Genomic DNA, 17,472 nt, shown 5'->3' on the forward strand with positions numbered 1-17,472 from the left:
CATAAGAATAGTACAACTCAGCCATCAGCTGTAACAAAGGCAAAGACACATAGGAGGTGCAGAGGCAGGAGGGGGAAGGAAGGAGGGAGCAAGCAATTTTGACAGCTTCTTTCTGCCCAGGGGAACTTTAAGCAACTCGTGCAGCTGAGGATATTGGTCGATACAATTGCAATTCCCTGTTACATATACTGCAAATTCCTTTTGCTGCTGACCATAATAATGTACATTCCTTCGAGATTCTCATTCACTAGTCCATTTCTGGAAGGTTTTCTGAGTCTTCTTAATTTAAAAATGTATAATTTCTCTCTCATTTCCTTATTCACCAGTATAATTTTTTTCTGTTCTTGTAAGGAACACACATTGACTTTAGCCATTCTTTTCTTCTCCACTCATTTGCAGTTGCGCTTATCAGCCAATTTTATTTTTCTTGCTGGACTATTTTACTATTCTACGTGCTTTTACTAATTAATGTCTAGATTTTTTTTTGCTGAATTCTGAAAAGTTCCTAATCTTTCGTTTACTGCTTCTTTGGCAACTTTGTGAGACTTTTTCTTTGAAATAATCTAATCTTTAATTTTTATTGATAACTACAGTTAGATTATTTTTCTTATTGTACTATTTCTTTAAAATATTTGCCATTGCTCCTTTAGTTTCATACCTCTTAAAATAGTTTCCCAATCTACCATAGCAAATTCATTCTTTATGCCTCCATAATTTATTTTATTCAGATTTAGCACACTGGTTTCAGATTGAACTAAATAGTTTTCAATTTTTATATAGAATTCTATCATATTATGATCTGATCATTAAAGGCCTCTTAACTACTAGATCATTAATCAACACCTTCTCATTACATAATACTAAGACTAAAATAGCCTTTTCCCTCAGTGGTTCCTAACCCATTGATCATGAAAATCACACCAGCTACATGAATTCATCCTGGGCAAGTAAAATTTAGCAGTGCTAAATAGCAATGCTATGTAGATTAAAGTCCCTTGATTAGCATCGAGTTTCTTAACTTGCACTTCCCTCCACATTTCCACTATTACTTCGAATTTTATGGACACCAATGTTTTCTATCCCTTGTCATTTCATAACTCCATCCATACTTATTCTGCTTTATGGCTTTTCTGAGGTAAATTGCTTTATTTTCTGAGGTAAATTGCTTTCTTTAACTTACTTGCAGGTGCTTGTTGATACAGAGTTTATACGTTCTCCCCGTGACCCACGCGGGTTTTCTCCCATACACCAAAGATGTACATATTTGTAGGTTAATTGACTTGGTAATAATCGTAAATTGTCCTCAGTGTGTGTAGGATAATGTTAGTGTATGGGGATTGCTGCTCGGGGCGGACTTGGTGGGCCAAAGGGCGTGTCTCCGCGTTGCATCTCTGAACTAAAATAAACTTTTGCACCTTCCATATTGTCCATCTTTTCCAAAATAAGTGTCCTGAAATATTTAATTTGCACTCTTAGCCACTTTGTAGCTACATCTCTATATTGGCCGTTAGGTGGTGCCCATTAAGTTCCATTTATGCCATTAATGCTATATCTGCTTTATAATCAATATTTTGTAGTGCACCAATGTGAAGGTTTTGTCTTAATTCTGTTCTCCAGATCTGGAGTATACTATCCCTTTGGCCATTAGGAAATTCACCTCCATCTCTGTCAGTGGTCTACCTACCACTCCAAGCTAATGCCAAATGGCACTGGACAAATTATACTCAGTGGTCAACTCTTTTGAGGCAACAAACCCTGATGCCCTGTTTATCATTGCCCATTCAGGAACAAACTCGCCAGATACCCATCAGAATGTCACCTGCACTATAAGGTGTGTTAATTCTCCAGAACACAGCTTCCTCCCTATTGCTCCATCCCTTGTGCTCATTTCGATCAGTGTGATCATCTGCGGTGCTGCTCCTGCTTCTTATAGACAGGGATTCAAGCGCCAGGTATCGACACACTGAGCAATATAGCAGGACTTCAGGACTGTCTTGTGACCATGAACTGGAACCACTTCATCCAGCCTGAATGAGTACTCCTCACTTGTCACCGGTTTCATCAAGAAATGCTTTGAAGATGTATTCCAACAAAGACAATTGGGGTCCATCCTAACCAGAAAGCTTGGAAGAACAGGGAGATTTACTCTCAACTGAGGTCAGATTCAAGACTTTCAAGATGGATGATCCTGCATTGTACAAGAAGGCTAAATACGAGGAGGAAGGAACTACAGATGCTGGTTTAAACTGAAGATAGACACAAAAAGCGAGATTAACTCAGCAGGTCAAGCAGCATCTCTGGACAAAAGGAATAGGTGACGTTTCGGGTCGAGACCCTTCTTCAGACTGGAGTCTGTTTGCACTCTCTCCCTCTCTTCCTTCCACACGTGAGCCTAAACCACATTACCCCTGTAAGATTTGAGAAGTTTTCCCTCATTCTGCAATCAACACCAAACCAAAGAGTTGCAGTTTGGACATTTTAAACGGGAGACTGGGGCTGATAGCGGAGAAAGGCTGCGGTCAGTTTACCAAGGGATGTCACAATCTGTGGGTCCTAAAATGGCCGCAGGACATCGTGACCAGCCACAAGAACAAAAACCTTACAGCCCAGTCTCTAGGTTTCTGCAAAGCCACGGCCAGAACAATGGATGGGTATTGGCCATGCAGAAACCTGCGAAACCAGGTCGAAGTCCAGACACTGGGGCGCTGACATCAGCATACTCACAATGCCCCAAGCCGACCTACACAGTTAATCTCGTTAAGGGGGCACAATAGCCCATAGAAAACTACCTGGTAGGTGATGGGAAACCAGTTAAACCCATCACCTCGCAACGAAATACCAATTAACACCGTCTGGCCATCCCCGGTACCCCCGGACGTAAGCGCAGATCAGAGAGAAAACTCAATACATATCTTTTTAACAAAAAGAGATCCCGAGATCTGGCGGGAGATAGGACGGGTCAGAATAGTATAACTGGCCACGACTTTTGGGTTTTAAACTCATGCAAGGCAGAAGTCAAACGGATGCAGGAGGAAGAAAAGACAGGCAAGAAGAAGCGAAGTGCAAGAGAGAGGAACCGGCACGCAACTTGAGAAGAAATACTGCAAGAAAACCTGCAAGGAACGCAAGAAACGGAAGGAAGAAACTCAGGGGACAAGCACGACCCTCACGGAAAGCAGCGGAGAAGCAGCACGAACAGCCAGTAACCCCAGTAATAGCCCCATGGTGAGCATGTACTCCGATCCTGCACATCCTGGACATAGTTTAGTGTAGAGGGGAGGGTGGTTTGAATAAACGTGGGTGTGTAAAGGAATATGTGTTGGTCAATTTTGCGATGTGTCGTACGTTCCCCATCTTACAGTCGTGTATATGTCTTGTAGAACTGTGCGTTTTAGAATTCAGAGTAAAAGGTATTCATGTATATGTCTTGTAGAACTGTGCGTTTTATGATTCATAGTCAAAAGTATTCATGTAATTCGGTATGTGTCTTATAGATATGTCTTATAGAACTGTATAAGTATTCATGGACAATAGTCCCAAGCGCTCAATAAAAGCCTTTTCCATTTAAACCCTGGTCTTCAAATCTGGCCTGGTTGAATTTTTCTGCACTATAAACGCTCCTGCATCTAAGTCCAGTGTCTAGAACCGTAAGGGGTGAGTGGGTCGAACCACTCACGGGGAACCAGTGTGCACGGCCTGGTCAAGGGATCAGAGCAAGGCACGGGGACCTTAGGTTGGGCGAAAGCTCGGCGCAGAAACCCCTTACACCCCCAAATTGTGTATTCCACTCTCCTGTGTAGTATCAAGTATTAACATTAGGCTGCATTCAGCACCAAGTCATGGCACCAAACCAAATGAAATGCGCGAGTTTTAATTATGTATTATGATCCCAGCACCCCATTTTCTGGACCACCTAAATAAAGTTTCTGCTGCCTCTTGGATGCAAGGATAAACCCTTTCAAATCTTATGGCACTGTCGGCCAACAAGACCCTCTCCCCTCCAATATTCTGGCCCTACCATTATACCCCAACTAACCCCATTAAGCCAAATCACTTGGTAATTTTTCTAACCTCTCTTCATGGGACCTTGTTTTGTGCAAACCTACTGATGAATTTCTGGCATTACAGGGTAATGATATTTCAAAAGTACTTAACTGACTGTAAAATTCATTGTAACGTGTTCATAATTCCTATATTAAATTGTTGTTTCCAATTTTATTATGAACATCTCAGTTTTTTTGTCTAGTATCTTTGACAGGAATTTATTCTAATTGTTTATTGCTTTTTCAGTAAAGAGATACATTCTTTTATTGGCTTGTTATTTTATCATTTTTCATTCTCTGCCTAAGTTTGACATATTGAGTTCAAAAACTGAATACAATAGTTGGGACATCATGATGCAGCTGTACAAATCGTTGGTGAAACCACACTTGGAGTACCATGTGCATTTCTGGTAGCCTAGCTACAGGACGGGTATCATTATATTGGAAAGGGTGCAGATGAGAATCATCAGGATATTATCTAGGCTTGTGGACCTGAGTTGTAGGGAGAAATTGGATAGGCTAGGTCTTTATTCGTTGTACGGTAGGGTCCTGAGGGGTGACTTTACAGGGTGTACAAGATCATGAGCGACATAGATTAAGTGAATGCTCACAGTCAATTTCCCTGGGCAGAGGATTTTAAAACTAAAAGGCATGGGCTTTAGCTGAGAGGGGAGAGATTTAAGAGAGACCTCATGAGCACCTTTTTTACTCAAAGAATAGTGCACATCTGGAATGAGCTGCCAGAGGAGGTTATAGAAGTAGATTCAAATGTAACATTTATAACACATCTGGACAGATATATGGATTGGAAGAGTTTAGAATATTATGGTACAAATCCAGACAAATGGGACTAGCGCAGAATGTAAACCATACAAGTTGCCTATAACTCCATGACTCTAAAACTAAATGTGGAAGCAATACTTTGGATTTACTTTGAATATAAATGCATACTTAGACTTAAGCAGCCAAAATCTATCCATTATTGTTTCTGTCAAGAGTTTAGGACATGAAATTATTTTATATCTTCTCAGAGAGTTAAATTTCAGATGATCTTTTATTTCCATTCTTACCATGAACCTGGGTCAGTATTTTCCAAACACCAAAACCTCCGATCAATTACTCCAGTTAAAAATTTCAGCACGCCATAGAAGTGCATGAATGGCAACATGGTATTCCACCGGGTGGCGCCATCAATGACGGCAGCCTCGCCAAAGGTCTGTCTGTCTTTTCGTCCTTTTTGTTATTTTTAGTGTGTTTTAAAAGTTTGTGTTAATGTTCTCTGGTTTGTTTTATGTGTGGGTGGGGGAGGGGGTGGGGGGAAACTTTTTTCAATCTCTCAGCTTGCCGGAGATGCAATTGTTTTCCGGATCGTATCTCTGGTCGCTCTGCGGCCTAACATCATGGAGCTGGAAGCTTTGCTCGAGACTGACTTTGAGCCCCACTGCAGACTCAAAACCCACCGTGGACTTACCATCAGAGCCTGCAATCCCTTACCTGGGATCGTCGCTTCAACAATGGCCTACGGATTTCACCATCGAGGAACTCGTAGTCTCGGGTAGAGAACGATGTTGGGAAGCTCCAAGTCGCAGAAGGTTTGACTAGCCCCGACCCGGGTCAGATCATCTGGCGCGGGGGAGCTGAGATGCCCCCAATGCAGGAGCTTGATCGCCCCGATGCGGAGGGCCAAAACGCCGCCGGCTACGGGAGCCAAGATCGTCCTATCAACGGAAGGCTCGAGGCCCCCGACCGTGGGAGAACAAATAAGGGAAGAAGATTGAACTTTTTTTCACCTTCCATCACAGTGAGGAATGTGGAGGAGTCACTGTGGTGGATGTTTATGTTATAATGTATTTTGTGTGTTCTGTTGGTTTCTATTGGCACGACTGTATGGCAAATCAAATTTCTTGTATGTTGCAAAACATACTTGGCTAATAAAATATGATTATGATTATGAAAAAGATTATTTAAGTGCATCTAGAATAGGCATTTTCTATTTTATATGGCACAGTAGCATACAAGCATTAAATTTCAGTTATGAATTGAATATGCAGATTATTCATGACATTTTGATAACCAGTTTGCTTAATCTACCAATTGCATACCATTTCATTTTCAGAAACTCTTTGCAGACGGGATGATTCAAAAGTTCAACTTGATTGAATTGTATCATGGCCTTTTAAAAAAAGGATAAAATCAATTTTAAAGTGAAGTAAAGAATGGTATGCAAAATTTGTATTTATGTATAACAAAGAAATAACACAATTATCTGTTTGCACATTCTCCATGTGACCACGTGGGTTTCCTTCAGGTGCTCCAGTTTCCTCCCACATCCCAAAAACATGTCGGCCTGTGGGTTAATTGGCCAATATAAAATAAGTGAGTTCGGTATTCCGACTGAGCTTGCACAGGTCATAGGTCGCGGGGGCATATAATTGTCCCCAGCTGATCTGCTGCGTGTAAACAAACCTTCGTTTCATCCGTTTACTCCAGTTTTTCTCCGTATAGGTAAGAAAATAGTTTCCAAAACTGTTAATTTGGTTAAATTGGGGAGCGGGGAGAGAGAGAGGGGAGAGAGAGGGGGTGAGGGGGGAGGGAGAGAGAGAGAGGGGGAGAGAGAGAGAGGGGGAGAGAGAGAGGGGGAGAGAGAGAGGGAGAGAGAGGGAGAGAGAGGGGAGAGAGAGAGGGGGGAGAGAGAGAGGGGGAGAGAAAGGGTGAGAGAGAGAGAGGGGGGGGAGAGAGGGGAGAGTGAGGTGGGAGAGAGTGAGGGGGGGAGAGAGAGGGGGAGAGAGAGAGGTGGAGGGAGAGAGGTGGAGGGAGAGAGAGAGGGGGAGAGAGATGGGGAGAGAGAGGAGGGGAGAGAGGGGGAAGAGAGGGGGGAGAGAGGGGGAGAGAGAGAGGCGGAGAGAGATGGGGTAGAGAGAGGGGGGAGAGAGAGATGGGGAGAGAGAGGGGAGAAAGAGAGGGGGAAGAGAGGGGGAAAGAGAGATGGGGAGAGAGAGGGGGGATAAAGAGAGGGAGAAGAAAGGGGGGAGAGAGAGAGTCGAGGTAGAGGGAGCGGCAGGTGAGAACGGGAGCGTGGGGAGGGGGTGTGTCAGAGGGTCCGGTGAAGGAGCGCCGCCACACGTGGGGGCTGCTCCCTCTCTCTCTCTTTCCCTCTCTCTTTCCCTCTCTCTTTCCCTCTCTCTTTCCCTCTCTCTTTCCCTCTCTCTTTCCCTCTCTCTTTCCCTCTCTCTTTCCCTCTCTCTTTCCCTCTCTCTTTCCCTCTCTCTTTCCCTCTCTCTTTCCCTCTCTCTTTCCCTCTCTCTTTCCCTCTCTCTTTCCCTCTCTCTTTCCCTCTCTCTTTCCCTCTCTCTTTCCCTCTCTCTTTCCCTCTCTCTTTCCCTCTCTCTTTCCCTCTCTCTTTCCCTCTCTCTTTCCCTCTCTCTTTCCCTCTCTCTTTCCCTCTCTCTTTCCCTCTCTCTTTCCCTCTCTCTTTCCCTCTCTCTTTCCCTCTCTCTTTCCCTCTCTCTTTCCTTCTCTCTTTCCTTCTCTCTCTCTCTCTCTCCCAGCACCAGGGAGGTCTGCGCCGCTCCTCCACTCTCGTCCCCGGCCCCGTCTCCCTCTAACGCAGTGAAATACGAACAAACACAAGTGTTGTAGTTGTTGTTCAGAAGCCCCGCATCCCCGGGGAGAGCGGGGACAGGAGGCAGAAGCTGCTGGCGAAGGTTCACCGGGGAGAGGTTCGCCACCGACTCAGAGCCGGGACAAGGCGAGAGATCGCAGCGCCCCCTCGCAAACAACAAACTCAAGCCAACTTCCCTCCTCGCCACCGCCGCTCACCCTTTAAAGATGCTGCTTTAAACCGAAGATAGGCACAAAAAGCTGGAGTAACTCAGCAGGACCGGCAGCATCTCTGGAGAGAAGGAATGTGTGACATTTCGGGTCGTGAACCTTCTTCAGACTAATAATATGTTCCTTTATTCGTCCCACACCGAGGAAATTTACAATTTACTAGTTAGGGAAAAGGAAAACGAGAGATATAGACGATGATGTAGAGCGATAAAGAACAATGATTGAAATACATGCAAAAAAGTAACGACGATAGAGGAAACAGGCCATTGTTAACTGTTTGTTGGGTGAAAATGAGAAGCTGGTGTGACTTGGGTGGGAAAGGGATGGAGAGAGAGGGAATCTGAGGTTACTTGAAGTTAGAGAAATCAAGATCATAGCACTGGGCTGGAAGCTGCCCAAGCGAAACATGAGATGCTGTTCTTCAAATTTACGCTTAGCCTCACCATGGAGGAGACCCAGACCAGAGGGGTCTGTGTAGGAATGGGCAGGAGAGTTAAGTGTTTAGCAACTGGGAGATCAGGTAGGTTCAAGTGGACTGAGCGAAGGTGTTCAGCAAAACGATCGCCCAGTCTACGTTTGGTCTCACCGATGCTCCCCCCCCCCCCTCCTACAGCAACACCACGTGGTCAGACTCTCCTGGGTCCAAATGCTCCCCCTCCCTCTTCCTTTGTCATCGTTACTTTTTGGCATATCTTTCATTCATTGTTCTTTATCTCTCCACATTATTGTCAATATCTCTCATTTCCTTTTTCCCTTACTAGTCTGAAGAACAGTCTCGACGTGAAACGGCCCCCCATTCCTTCTTTCTAGAGATGCTGCCTGTCCCGCTAAGTTACTCCAGCATTTTGTGTCTCTCAAGAGTTAAGAATGTTTTAATGTCATATGTCCCAAATAGAACAATGGAATTCTTATTTGCAGCAGCACAACAGAATATGTAAACAGAGTACACTGTAAACAGTATAATAAACAGGAGAGAAAAAAAGTTCAGAGTACGTATATATACACATTATCACAAATACACAAACATATAGATCATACACACACACACACACACACACACACACACACACACACATATATATATACGTCTACACAAAAAACAAACAATACTAGTGCAATAATATCAATGATCTATGTAGTTCAGAGCTTGTTTGAGGTTGTAGAGTTTAATAGCTAAATGGCTGTAGGGAAGAAGCAGTTCCTGAATCTGGACGTTAAAGTTTTGAAGTTCCTGCACCACCTTCCCTAGGTCTTAGAGATTTAAGGTGAGAAAGGGAAAATTTAAAAGAGATGTGTGGAGCAAATATTTTTAATACAGAGACTGGTGGACAACTTGAACATGCTATAAGGAGGTGGCAGGAGTAGATATAGATTGTGCCATTTACGAGGCTTTTATTTGGCACTTGGATATGGAGGGATATTGATCCCGTGCAAGCAAAGGAGATTACTTTAAATTGGCATCATATTTGGCACAGACGTTGTGGGCTGAAGTGCTAGTTCCTGTACTATACTGTCCTAAGTTCTAAGTTCTATATGCCTGGTTTTGCATACAAGATCTGAAAGGCTGTGCCCACCATGACACTGGCAACGTTTAAAAGATCAGAGTATTCAAGAGAGAGTTAGATGTAGCTCTTCGGGCTAACGGAATCAAGGGATATGAGGTGAAAGCAGGAACGGGGTACTGATTTTGGATGATCAGCCATGATCATATTGAATGGTGGTGCTGGCTCGAAGGGGCGAATGGCCTACTCTTGCACCTATTTTTCATGTTTCCATGTTTCAATGTTTCTTAAGTACTATTCCTTGATTGTGGAGGCCAAGTCATTGGGTATTTTTAAGGCAGAAATTGGCAGATACTTGATTGGTAAGGATGCCAAGGGTTACAGGAAAGCAGGAAAATGGGGTTGAACGGGAAAGATTGATCAGCCAGGATTAAATTGCAGAGTAGACTCAATGGGCTGAATGGTCTACATCTGCTCTTATGACGTATGAACTTATAAACCACAAACAATTATAACAATCAGATCCCAAGTAAATCCAGAATATTTTATTTTCTATGAGTATGCAATTAACTATTATTTCATCATAGCTACTTTCCTATTAATTCCAGAAGTTTTTGATCTGAAGAGTAACTTATGGTTGAGTACTTTAGAAAGACTTTCCATATATCAAAATCCGTAGAATATTATACTTAGCTACAAAATATCAAATGATCAAAAATGTACTTACATTTAAAGCTGCAAGTGGTTTATATATAATCTGCTTGTCCTCTTTTACACATTTCTTGTACTTAAGTGGACATTGTAGATATTTGAAGTTATATTCAATCTGTATGATAGAAATATATATTTAGGGCTACATTATGTCATCATTATAACATCATTATAACAAGGCTGATCCCAGATGTAGATAAAACTAGACCGAGTGGACCCGTTGGGCCCAAATCTCTCCTGCGGGCCTCTCCTGGGGCAAACCTCCCCCAACTGACGATCCTGCGGAGCGAATCAATGGACCCCATGTGGGGGTGATCGGCAGGAGCAAATCAGGACGCGCCGGCAACCAATCATAGCGCAGAGCATCGACGCTCCCCCCCATTGGCACCCGGGCCAATCGGGCTTCGAGCGTGAGGTTGAAGCTGAAGACAACATGGCAACTCTCCCCCTACTGTGCAAGCGCAGGAGCTGAAGACAACATGGCAACCATCTCCCAACTGCGCACGTCCTGGAGCTGAACACAAAATGGCAACACTCCCCAACCGCGCATGCGCAAATGCGGCAGCCATCCGTTGGGCCCAAAGCTCTCCTGCATTGGTGTAGCACCCTCACCTCCCCCCTTTCCACTGCCCACCCACCCCCACTCAATTCCCCCTCCCCCCTTCACTCCATCCGCCTCCCCGACTCCATCCCCTTCCTTCCCCCCCACACATCAACACAATACCCCTCCTTCCCCCCACTCACCCATTCCATCCCCCTCCCCCTCCCGTCCACCCTACTCCCCTCCACTCCCCCCACCCACACTCCCCTCCCCCCACTCGCCCCTCCCCCAACCCAACTCAGCCCCCCCACCCCCACTCCCCCCCCACTCCCACTCCCCCCCACTCCCCTCCTTACATTATTATATTTTAAATATTATTATTATATTATATTATTATTACTACTGTGTGTGTGTGTGCGCGCGGTGGGGTTGTAGTCCGGTGATTGTTCGGTGCGTTGGGGCCGAGCGGGAGCTGGGACTACACCTCCCGGCAGGCAGCGCGACAGTGGGAGGCGTGCACAAGATGACGGAGCGGGAGGAGGAGGAGAACGGCCGCCATTTTTGTTGGAGTCATCAACGACGCCGTCGGTTGAAGCGGGCGCTGGAGGTGACGCGGGAGGAGGATGAGAAGAAGCTGCCCACTGGGAGTTGTAGTCCGGTGATGGTACGGGGCACTGGGCCCGGGTGAGAGAGCGGACTCGACGACGCCGTCGGTTGAAGCGGGTGCTGGAGGAGATGGAGGGGAACAATGAGACGATGGGGACGACGACCATCTTCCTCCTGCTCGGAGTCTACCCCGGGGCCAGGTGTGGGCAAGGGGGGAGAGGAAAGAGTTTTCGTAATATATAGAAAGATATTCACTTACTGAGAAGTCTATACTTTTCTTGTCTTCTAAGGATTCTGTCATACATATGTTCAAAAGATCCTTAAAATAAACAGAACATGCTCCTAATGAAAGCTGTACTTTTTTTTCAGGGTAGCACTACACAATTATCACATGCCACTAGAGAAACATTTTTGAAAAATGTAAATAAAAGCAACGAAATATAAAGAAATTTAGATAAATGTGATGTGAGAGGGGGTAAATAGAACAGTAAACTAGGAGTATTAGGGAAACCTGATGTTAAGAAAGAAAGAAAGATTCTTCACAAGCATCTTAAGAAGCACTTGACCATTGATCTTGTATCTGTAAGGTATAGACTGCATTGTAACATAGGAGGGGAGGGAAAGTATGGGATCAATTATGGCAATGTCACAAAATCCCAAGGTATGTTCATTATCAATTTGTATACAACTTTAAATGTTTTATCAATTTAAAATGCAGAAAAGTATTAAGAGGCTAAAGTTATCTTTAAAATCTGCTGTGCTGTATGTCTTCCAAAGTCGCCTTGCAGTAAACATGCAGAAAGTAAAAGCTGCAGCAGATTAGACTTACTGTAGAGCACATTTTTCGATCCAGCAATCGTACAGTATATGAATAGAAAGACAGAGCACATTCTAAAGCAAGAAGATGGTGTTTTCATTCATCAAGGTCATCTCTCTGACCTTTTTTGGTCTAACTTTACCTTGCATTTAATATTCACATCATTGCTCAGATTCCTTCACATCCTTGTTTCTCACCATCTCTCAAAGGGTTCTGAGCATGGAGTGAATCACAAACTCTCCGAAACCTCAGTCTTCCTCTAACCCTGGCCATGTCCAGGCTCCAATTTCAGGACCTTGTTTTCAAAACCTTTTTAACTCTTTATCTCAAACTCTTCCTTTAAAATATTTCTTCAATTCTAGCTCATGATGAACTTTTCGACATCTGCTTTAAAGTAGCTCTTTGGGATTTGGTGCAAATTGAAACTACCATTAGAATTCAGGTGTTACAGTATATAAAAGCAACTCGTTGTTTTTGTTCTCTGCAAGATTACTGCCAAATGTATCGCTGCTGAGAGCCCAACCCATTTTCCAGGATTAGGGCAAATTACATATACCCCTGTACAGAGTATGTATTCAGTGGTATCACACTGTTGCAACTTTGTCTCACTGTAACAGCTTACATTCCTCAACAACTTCCTTGCACAGTTAAGCATTGATGTTGCAGAGACAATAAAATTGAAACGTCTTTTGAAACCCTGACAAGGGAAGTGGAGAAGTGAAATGCATCTAGCTGGTGTTAATATTGCCCAATACTAAATAGTGAACAAACTTTTAATAATTTCTCCATGAAACCAGTGATATTGTTTTGATAAAGTTTACTAAGTCCTACTCACTTGCTGTCAAGTATATTTGGAGGGGACCAGCAGAATGTCAATAGACAATAGACAATAGACAATAGGTGCAGGAGTAGGCCATTCAGCCCTTCGAGCCAGCACCGCCATTCAATGCGATCTTGGCTGATCACTCTCAATCAGTACCCCGTTCCTGCCTTCTCCCCATACCCCCTCACTCCGCTATCCTTAAGAGCTCTATCCAGCTCTCTCTTGAAAGCATCTAACGAACTGGCCTCCACTGCCTTTTGAGGCAGAGAATTCCACACCTTCACCACTCTCTGACTGAAAAAGTTCTTCCTCATCTCCGTTCTAAATGGCCTACCCCTTATTCTTAAACTGTGGCCCCTTGTTCTGGACTCCCCCAACATTGGGAACATGTTTCCTGCCTCTAATGTGTCCAATCCCCTAATTATCTTATATGTTTCAATAAGATCCCCCCTCATCCTTCTAAATTCCAGTGTATACAAGCCCAATCGCTCCAGCCTTTCAACATACGACAGTCCCGCCATTCCGGGAATTAACCTAGTGAACCTAAGCTGCACGCCCTCCATAGCAAGAATATCCTTCCTCAAATTTGGAGACCAAAACCCAATAGTGGGTGAAGAATAAGTGAAACATTGCAAAAATGAAAAGTCAGTGGTCACTCTATATTGTCAGCCTTCATTTTATGTCCACTAACATCAGAAAATGAAGATAAAAGCACATTAAAATCTTGACCTTATCTTTGCTTTTGTAAAGTTGATGACTATTCTCATTGGGTATCTTCATTGATTTTGCCCTGAACTCAATTGATTGTTGAACTTTAATAATACAACTTTATGGATAGATTTTCAATTTGCCATCTGGAATAAAATTGACACTACAGATTAGAACCTATTATATAAAAATTGTCTAGAAATAATTTATGGTGATCACTGAAATGATCCAGAAGAGCCATTATTTAACATCACTTTTATAACAACCAATGGACAAGGAACCTACTCCATAACTAAACACACATTCACTAGCCGTGTGTATTTGCTAGAAATGGTACTCAGCATACACAGGCCTCAAAAAACTGTACTTTTTGTTTTTAATACATTAACAAAGGATTCTGTGGTAGAAAATGGTATTTTACCTTAGGGAAACTAAAACCAGCAACTTACAGCAAAAAGATTTAAATGGTTTGATAAAATCAGTGAACAGTCTAACCAATAATACTGCATCACATGTTCCTAAGTTTTAAGAGAATTAGGCCATTCGGCCCATCAATTCTACTATGCCATTCAATCTCAAGATAAATACAGAAATTGACTTACAACAAAGGATTCTGGCAGATGTTCAATCATTTCCAATATTGCGCATTGCTTTGCGGAGCCATGTGTAAAGGCTTCCACACATTCATCAAATCTAAACAGGAAATGTAAATTCAATCAAACTGTGAATCCCATGGCAAACATTTGGACTGTTACATGCACCTTTGAATGAATTATTCTGTACATTGTCAGAATAATTCACTATAAAGAGGGGTCCCGGCCTGAAACGACATCTCTCCATGTTCTCCGGAGATGTTGCTTGACCCGCTGAATTACTCCAACATTCTGTGCCTTGTTTTATAAACCAGCATCTGCAGATCCTTGTTTCCACATTCTGTTCTTGGTATTTACCCGTAGAGAATTGCCTATCAAATCGGTCCTCACCCATATCAACCTATCACCTGCCAGCCTTGGTCCTGACCCTCCTCTCCTCCAGCTTTCATCCCCCATCCCTTCCACTACAAGAAGATCCAAAGAAGGGTCGCAACCTGAAATGTGATACAAAAAATGTTCTCCCGAGATGCTGCCCGACCCACTGAGTTACTCCAGCAATTTGTGTCTTATTTGCAAACCAGTATCTGCAGTTCCTTGTTTCTACTTAACGTTAATGAAAGTCTCATCTACTCATCCACTCATTCTTGCAGGATCTTAGTTTTGTAGTGAGTCCAAAACGAGCGTTATTGTTCAAAGGTCTTTATTCGTAGGTAACCGTAACAAACTGCAACTGCTTACTTTGGACACACACTACTTAACAAGCCAATACAACCTAATCTCATCTCTCCAGCTGGGCGCCAGACACAACTATACCTCGCGCTCCCGCATCTCGTGACTCGTTAGCCCAACCGAGGGTTCGAGACCCCCCCGCTAATCCGTATGTCCCTACATGACCCCCCCCCCCCCCAGAACCCTCGCAACCGTACCTCACGGGTGCCCGGACCTCCCTCCCGGAACGCGTACGGAGGGGGAAAACCGATACCGCCAATGTGACGGGAGGCGGGGAGGTCGCCGCCGCCGGAGGCGATGGAGGGGCCCCGGAAGCGGAGGGCGTAGGCGACGGAGAGCGCTTGATCGGGAACGGGGGCCCGGGCCCAACCATAGGCGGCGGGGGGCTGAGGGGTGGCAAACAAGGCGCCGCTGGCGGCACCAGGGGGGCGGCCATAGGCTGGGCCACCGACACAGGGCGGTCCTGGTCCAAATGGGCCGGCTTGAGCCGGGATACGGAAACGAGTTCCTGGCGATTACCCACCTGTAAGGTAAAAGTGACAGCCCCTCTCTTCAGTACCTGAAATGGGCCCTGATAAACCGGCTGAAGAGGGGGGCGGTGGGAATCTTTCCGCAGGAACACGAAATCACAGCCCCGCAAGTCCGTGCCAGGAGGTCGGGACTGGAGCCAGAGAACCTACCCTCCTCGGCATTCGTACGGCCCCAATACTCACAACCGCTCCCGTATCCACCAGAAACACGATCCCGGTCTCTTGGTCCGTCACGTAGAGGCGGCAATTACGGCCAATCGAAACTGCCTCTACGTTTGATCGGCCCAGGCATTTCCCGGAAACGTACACGGGGCTCTGCAACTTCGGGCGTCACTGCCCCACCGCCAATGGAAGAAACACCAGCCGCTTTTATTCTGCCGTGCTGGTTGTGCCCGCGACCAATAAACATGTTCTGCAGCCCCCTCTTGCCTGGCAGACTGCGAAATAGCGGCCGAGCCGTCGCTCTCCCGGCCGCTCCCCCGACTGCTGCTGGGCCTCGAGACACGATTGACCGAGTCATCCCGGGTGTGCCGCTCCCTGACGAGCACGTCGGCTTTCTCGGCGAATGTTTCCGGGTCGTCAAACGAGACGTCGGGCAACACCAGCCTGACGTCCTGGGGTAGCTTCTCTCGAAATGCCGCCTCGAACATCATGCACGGCTGATGGTCGCCCACCAAGGTCAGCATTTCCGTCATCAACTCGGACGGCAGCCGCTGCCCCAGCGCTGGTAGATGGAGCAGCCTCAGAGCCCGCTAGTGCGGAGGTGGACTAAGTGCTCCTGGACCGAACGGCTGGCAATCATGTCATTGAGATAAATAAACACGAACGGCAAACCTCGACCCACAGGGTCCATGAGACGCTGAAATGCCTGAGCTGCGTTTTTAAGGCCGAAAGGCATGCGCAACCACTCAAACAATCCGAACGGAGTAATGGTAGCCGTCTTTGGGATGTCCGGCGGATGGTCCGGGATCTGATGATACCCCCGCACCAGATCGATCTTCGAAAAAATTGTAGCCCCCTCCAGGCTAGCTGAGAAGTCCTGTATGTGCGGAATCGGGTAGCGGTCCGGACGTGTTGCCGCGTTAAGTCGTCGGAAATCCCCACATGGTCTCCACCCCCCAGATGCTTTGGAAACCATGTGCAAGGGTGAGGCCCACGGACTACTTGCAGGCCACACAATTCCCAGCCTCTCCAAGCTCAAGAACTCCTCTCGAGCCATGGCCAGCTTTTCGGGTGGGTGGCGCCATGCCCGGGCAAAAACCGGCGGGCCCTCGTTCGGAATGAAATGCACCACCCCATGCTTCTCGGAAGGTGCATCGAACCGCTGAACGAGGAGCTGCGTGAACTCCGCTAGGACCGCATCGAACTGACCAGGGGCCATGATGGCCTGGATCGCTGAACTGGGTGGGGCGGCGCCTGGAGAGGCCGCAGGCCCCGTACTTCGGGGCCGTACGTCGGCCGAGGGCTGCAGGCCGCTACCGTGGACGTCTACGACCAACGAAAACGCCCATAGGAAGTCTGCACCCAAAATGGCCTGGCCCACATCCGCCACGATGAAATTCCAACGGTAGGTCCTAGACCCAAAGGACAGGGACATAGTTCTCTTACCGTAAGTGCGGATGGCGCTACCGTTCACTGCAATAAGGGGCGGCCCCTTCCCCCCCGCTTGAACTTCACAGCCGTAGGGGGATACAATACTCACCACCGCTCCCGTATCCACCAGAAACACGATGCCGGTCTCTTGGTCCGTCATGTAGAGGCAGCAATTACGGCCAATCGAAACTGCCTCTACGTTCGATCGGCCCAGGCATTTCCCGGAAACGTACACGGGGCTCTGCAACTTCGGGCGTCACTGCCCCACCGCCGATGGAAGAAACACCAGCCGCTTTTATTCTGCCATGCTGGTTGTGCCCGCGACCAATAAACATGTTCTGCAGCCCCCTCTTGCCTGGCAGACTGCGAAATAGCGGCCGAGCCGTCGCTCTCCCGGCCGCTCCCCCGACTGCCACTGGGCCTCGAGACACGATTGACCGAGTCG

At 46.0% G+C, this 17,472-nt stretch overlaps 1 protein-coding gene across 1 annotated transcript in view; it reads right to left on the minus strand.

The window, feature by feature from the left end:
• LOC144593215 (transient receptor potential cation channel subfamily A member 1-like) overlaps positions 1-17,472 on the minus strand; it is an 87,251-nt gene that overhangs the window by 15,245 nt on the left and 54,534 nt on the right. The window contains exons 15-18 of the mRNA XM_078398715.1: positions 14,185-14,275; positions 11,494-11,553; positions 10,104-10,202; positions 6,146-6,216 (exon numbers count right to left, since the gene is read on the minus strand). Of these exons, the coding sequence (XP_078254841.1) occupies positions 6,146-6,216; positions 10,104-10,202; positions 11,494-11,553; positions 14,185-14,275 (321 nt within the window). The remainder of the gene's footprint in view (positions 1-6,145; positions 6,217-10,103; positions 10,203-11,493; positions 11,554-14,184; positions 14,276-17,472) is intronic.

This window comes from Rhinoraja longicauda, chromosome 4, assembly GCF_053455715.1.
Source record: "Rhinoraja longicauda isolate Sanriku21f chromosome 4, sRhiLon1.1, whole genome shotgun sequence".
NCBI classification, from domain to species: Eukaryota; Metazoa; Chordata; class Chondrichthyes; order Rajiformes; family Arhynchobatidae; genus Rhinoraja; species Rhinoraja longicauda.